This window comes from Coptis chinensis, chromosome 7, assembly GCF_015680905.1.
Source record: "Coptis chinensis isolate HL-2020 chromosome 7, ASM1568090v1, whole genome shotgun sequence".
NCBI lineage: Eukaryota > Viridiplantae > Streptophyta > Magnoliopsida > Ranunculales > Ranunculaceae > Coptis > Coptis chinensis.
This window is the reverse complement of record NC_141462.1, coordinates 63,500,452-63,506,572: the sequence shown is the minus strand read 5'-3', so window position 1 is coordinate 63,506,572 and position 6,121 is coordinate 63,500,452. Positions and strand designations below refer to the sequence as shown.

Sequence of the window (6,121 nt, the reverse complement as noted above, 5' to 3'; positions counted from 1 at the left end):
TGCTTTCTAACCAAGAATGCAGACCGCGTTAAGTATATCGCAACATAGCATACTTAACATAGCGCACGATCAATATGAAACTTGTATGCATCAAGGACCTCAAAAGGTTTAATTGTATGACTTATTAAATATATAGAAAGCAATCTAGAATACAATTAATTCATAGTTTAGACGAGATTTCCTACATGAGAATTTCTTTAACTTTGTTTATCTTCCCACAAATCTGAATAGTCTTCTTGCTACATCAGAAATATTTAGGCCATCTAAAATTTGACAACAGCGACAGTAACAGTGTAACACTGATGAAATATAGTCAGGCATTTTCAGGTATAAAGGGCCAACCCACGAGCTAAAGGACTAACTTGAATGCAAGGCCCAACATCAATATTAAACTGATTAGGGTATATACTGTTTATGATGAGATTCTCCAGATATTGACAGGTTTTGTTGCATATATGTTCGACTCGTTTGATCAGTTCAAGATACTGGCTCGTGGCTACCTAAACAAAATAGTAGGAAGTTTTCCATGTCAAAATGCTTTATTTATTAATTTAATAATTACAACAAGTACTGTATAAGACATAGGGGTGTATGACCACAAAATAGGTTCGGCAAAGTTTTTCCATGCCAATCTCCGTAAAGAAATGCCAACAGAAAACTTCACATAAGTTTGACTGATACACGGTTGGAACGAACACCAACATCTTCACGGTAGAAGCGTAAAACTAACTTGGAAGACTGTTAAAACAGCAACTGACTGGTAACTCTAAACACAAGTTCCCTGCATCAAACCAAAATCCTACAGAATTTAGATACTATTGAAGGCTTTTTTTTAAAAAAAAATGCAGCAGAAGCAATACTACAAAAATCAGTGAGCTGGCTTGGTTTACTCACTGATTTTTGTAGTATTGCTTCTGCTGCATTTTTAAAAAAAAAAAAGCCTTTTGCAAGGTTATCTCAATGAACATAGAGCAAGACAGCAAGGTTATTAGCACGACTTTTGCAATTTGACCCATCTTAAAAGATTTTTAGAGCATATACAAACAGAACGCCATTATGAGAAGCGCTACTAGCTTTGACAAAACAAACTTGTCTCCACGCTGTTCAGTTTTATCAGAGAAGCCCATTTATATAGCACGTTAGCAACATATGCTTATGAATATTAATTTCCCATAAAAAGAAAGAAAAATATATTAATTGCAGTGCTTAGCAACAAATAAGGAACCTAGAAGAAAATATTTAGACATGTTGGTCATAAAAGTTACCTAAATATGGTGCAGTGCTTAGCTCAAGAAGCATCGGCCGTCACAGTTCCAATCTTCTTAAGGTCAAAGATTTCGATCCAATATCCATCAGGGTCCTTAATGAACGCTATCCCTTTCATTTTACCTGCATTTGGGTCAATAAAACCTTGTAAGTTGTAACTTAAGGTATCTTAAACATAATCAAATTACTTAACGCAACAAACGAATATGAAAGGATCAAATTGAAATGAGATACAACTCTCAAGAATATTACTATTAGAGTTCCTTAAACATGCACTGATTGGTTAGCATGTCTACTTCACTTCTCAGAGCTGAGGAATATTATGACATTTTACTAGACCAAGAGTCTCCTAGGCAGCAGTCACGGAAAGCAATGTGGAAAACCTTCTCTCCATCTTAAACAATATTATCAATTTCAGGACCAAAGAGTCCCCATTTAGGTGACTTCATAACCTAGAGGAAGCTATCGAATTGAAATTGAAAAAGCAAAGTCCAAGAACACACCTTAAGTTTTAAACAATAATAGTGGAGATTTAATAGATAACTCGTTCATAACAGTAAAATCATGTTTGACTGAATATGATAAGAAGAAAATCTGGAGAAGAAGAGAGAAAAGACAATACTGCCTTAACTAGTTTCGGCCTTCTCTCACACATCTACATATAAGAAAGTAGTAGGGTTTACATAATAGAAACACCCTAAAAAGTTAGGCGCAGCCCTTAGATCCCCTTAGGAATTGTCCCTTAGAACAATAAAAATTTGGTCTCCTAAGCTATCTACAACATATAATCCTTTTAAAACATACTAGCAACCTTCTAAACCTATTCGACGATTTCTAGATGCTACTAAATTATGCATATACATTAAAAATGAGATTTACTTGTTTTGAGTAAAACCGACTTGCTAAAAATAATTAAACAATACAAGCAAAATAGTACACTCTGCCCTACATCACATCACAAAATACCCGATGTTGAAGAGCTGTCTAATGGTGAACACTCTACTCACCCTCTGGTCCACACCAAAATCTAACTGTCGATTAAAGAAATCCACTTCTTTTTCCCACACAAAAGCAAATAGTGTCCCCAGATCTAACTATTGACACATGGCCTCTAAGGTAGTGCCGGCCGCCAGAAGGGAGCCGAGGTCACGTGTACATACTATAAAGCATAAGAAAATGACAAGGCATTAGAGCAAGTATACATACTATGAAAAGAGTGGTCTATTCACAACCAGGCGGTTGTAAGCCTTCCATTAAATATGTAATAATTAGTTAATTGCGTGCGTACATAGTTTAGATATCCCCAAAAAACAAAACAGAGTTTAGTTAGTATTATTTATGCAGGTTATGACTGTTTATAAAAGCCAAAAAAAAAAAGTTTTATTTTCTCAGTTGCCTAAAAAAGATAGAACTTTCTTCCATAAGCTAGAAATTTCTATCTTTCGCCAGGCAAGTTAAGTACTATATTGATGATAATATAGTAAGTACAGTACAATACAATATTCAATCATTTTCCCTAGTTCAGCAAGAGAAATTACCATCATCAGGTTTTTTCACGAACTCCACCCCTAGACTTTCAAATCTTTCACATGCCTCGTATGTATCATCCACAGTGATGCCTATATGACCTGAAAATGAAAGCAACGACTGAAATCAGCTGACAAGATTGAGTGCTTCAATGATATATTAAACTTAAACACAACACTAACTATAAAACGCCTTGTAGCATATCCACTGTAAAGTTTGCAAGCACCAGCCTAGATATATTTCATCTTTTTCTTGAGTGGTTATACATATAACCAGAATAAGCAAGCCAAGATAGAAACATAATCATCAGGATTTTGCATTCTCTTGGAACTACAAATCGAAGTCAGTGTTAATATGTAAGGCCATTTACAAATGATAACTCATCAGGGGATAAACAAGTACTGCTGACCTATGAAGCACCGATACGTCCCTAAGGGTGAAGTATCCGTGTCTGACACGGATACGCCCCGATACGCATCCGATACGTGTCAAATACGCGATTTGGAGTATCCGATTATATAATTAATTTTTTAATTTCCGACAAAGCGGGATACACGGGGAAAGTAATCTCACACATACAAGAATTTTTTTTGGAATTTCAACAAAAAAAAACAAGTGAAATAAAATCCAAGTTAAGAAGAGATGCAAGAGAAGAAAGATGAAGTGAATCCAAGTTATACATGTAAGTGGCTGCTTAATGTGTTTGAATTGGTCATTTTATGAAGTAGAATTGCCATTTTAATTTGAATTTGGTGAAAAATGCTCAATTATATAATATTTATATATATATATTATTCAAACATGTCCATGACGATCCGTGTCCTATATTTTTGAAAACTGCGTGTGAAGGTGATCCGTCGCGTATTGGTATCCGTGCTTCCTAGCTGCTAACCCCCAAACAAATATCAGTGCAACTATGAATTACAGACTATAAGATGTATGAACCAAGAATAACGGACACTGAGACACATAAATAATATTGCAACATAGCACACAACCAATATGAAGCTTATGTGCATCAAGGACCTCAAAAGGTTTAATTACATACTAATGCCTTACTTCTCATTAAATAGTTAGAAGCAATCTAGAATACAATTAATTAATAGTTTAGATGAGATTTCCTACATAAGAAGTTCTTTGACTATTTGTTTAACTTTGTACAATTCAGAATAGTCTGCTTGCTACGTCAGAAATATTTAAGCCATCTAAAGATGAAATCTAAGTCAGGCATTTTCATGGATTCAGCTACACCGTTGCAAGTGAAGAAAGAAAGATACATACCAAGGCCACGAGGTTCTGAGTTCCCATTGTGGTAGCCTTTGAATGAAGGATCAGTTTCGGTACCCCAGTTGCTTTTGGAATAAGAATATTCAATATGCAGGAACAAAACAATAATTTAAACCACAAATTCGTAGAAATGGATGGTACTTCTTACTGTGTGAGTTCAATTGTAGCCTTCTGAGCAAAGGTCCAGACAGTTCTCTCAGAGGGACTTACCGGAGCTGCTTCTGTATTCTACAGCAAAGAGCAATAGATAAGTAAATTCCCCACACCAGGATAATTTTGTGTGTTTATTACCTCGTATCCCAAAAAGTACAAACTGAACTTCATTTCAGGAAAGTCCAACCTCTTAAGCAACCTAAATTACCCAGGAACATAGGAAACAATTAGGACCTTACTTGATTTTGTTTTAATTTTATTTGAATTTTGAACAAAGAAAAAGCAACTCACGACATCCCAAAACGCGAGAATAGAAATCCAAGCTGACTTTAGGATCTCTAATTCGAAACATCTGTTACATCCAAACACACTAATAATATTCAAATTCTTTAATACATTATTATATATATAAAAATAAACAAAAAAAAAATGATTATTTACAGTTTGTTGCATCAAGTATCCTTTAGTAGCTTCATCCGGTTTTGCAACAAGACCCGGATTGTTAGAAACAGATTCTTTTGCCATTGAACAACAATATGACCGTAAATGAGAGACGTTTGTTTTGTGAGAGAGGAAATTGGTTTTATTATTAGTAGGAAAAAAATGTAATTTTGAAGAGAGTAATGTTGTTGGCTTGATTAGTAGTACTGTTATCATTATCACGTGTTGCAAAAGCCGTCAATTCAATTGCACACGGCCTGAATATATCGAATGAAATTTATGGAACACTTGTCCGAATGAAATATTCATGAGATGGTGAAAATAAGAAAGAAACGAATATAGAACATATCGAAATTCCACCTTCCTTTTGTCAATGACTTTTGAACGCTCAAATGAATAACTTAACATCTGACATTGGTACTATCAGGGCATCTCCAATGGGGGGTGTAAAATTACACCTCCACCTAGGCTCCACGTAGGTGCCATTAGGATTTTACACCTTTAATTGTATAGTATTGTATAACTCATAAATATCCACACTCTATACTCTCCAATGGAAGAGTGTAAAAAAAATAGATTTTAAACTCGAACGTCACTCCAAGTGACGTCCCTCTTTAATTTAAACCTGACGCGTCGGCGGCTTTGACGTCCGAAGTTAAAAAAAATAAAGCTTCAAACGTGTGTTGAAGTGACGTCCGAGTTTTTAAGTTAAACAGACGTTATTTTAAGTGGCGTCCGGACTTTTTTATTAACTAATAGCGAGGGGAATTCCCCACCCTCTCTATTAGCTAATAGACTATTACCTACGGTTTAGCACCCCCATTGGAGAGAGTTTTTTTATATTTGAGGTGTAAAATTTACACTCTATACGGTTTACACCCCCCATTGGAGATGCCCTCACTACACTATATGCTCTGTTTGGTTCGATGTATTTAGATGCAATTGCACCTAATTCCATGTAACCACCCACAAAATAGTATTTGGTAGTAAAATGTAAATGCACCTAATTCCATGTAACCACCCTACAAAACAGTGTTTGGTAGCAAAATGTATATAGGCAAGTTGCAATTATATACACTATATAAGTAGTTTCCATGACATCCACTTGCAGCCAAAAAAGTTGTATAAATAAATGCAAACACAATAGAGGTGCTCTCTTATTTAAGATGTGAAAAAAAGTAGTGAGACAATATAACCAACTTTATAAGATGTGAAAAAAAATAGTGGGATAATGTAACCAACTTTACATCATTTTGCCTTAGATTTACCAAACACTAATAAATTAGATGCAAGAGTGTTTCTACAGCAACTCACACTTTTGAACCAAATTTGTGAACACAATGACGTGGCAAACAGAGAGACCTTGATTTGCAGTACTTCTTTGAGAAATACACACGCACCCCCTGCCTGATGAGTGCCACGTCATTGTGTTCACAATTTTCGGTTC

General features: G+C 35.2%; 1 protein-coding gene across 2 annotated transcripts; it reads right to left on the bottom strand.

Moving 5' to 3' along the window:
- Nucleotides 1–520: 520 nt before the first annotated feature.
- On the bottom strand, nucleotides 521–4,524 carry LOC147488363 (lactoylglutathione lyase-like). 2 transcript variants are annotated; one of them, XM_086572815.1, is made up of 6 exons: nucleotides 4,372–4,524; nucleotides 4,229–4,308; nucleotides 4,075–4,145; nucleotides 2,805–2,894; nucleotides 1,266–1,389; nucleotides 521–781 (listed from the first exon to the last, which is right to left on the bottom strand). In XM_086572815.1, exons 1-5 carry the CDS (start codon nucleotides 4,402–4,404, stop codon nucleotides 1,289–1,291), a joined length of 375 nt encoding a protein of 124 aa, XP_086428941.1. In that variant the 5' UTR covers nucleotides 4,405–4,524; the 3' UTR covers nucleotides 521–781; nucleotides 1,266–1,288. The 2 variants fall into 2 exon arrangements, with proteins under 2 accessions (XP_086428941.1, XP_086428942.1); XM_086572816.1 differs by having other exon boundaries at nucleotides 669–799.
- Nucleotides 4,525–6,121: the final 1,597 nt, after the last annotated feature.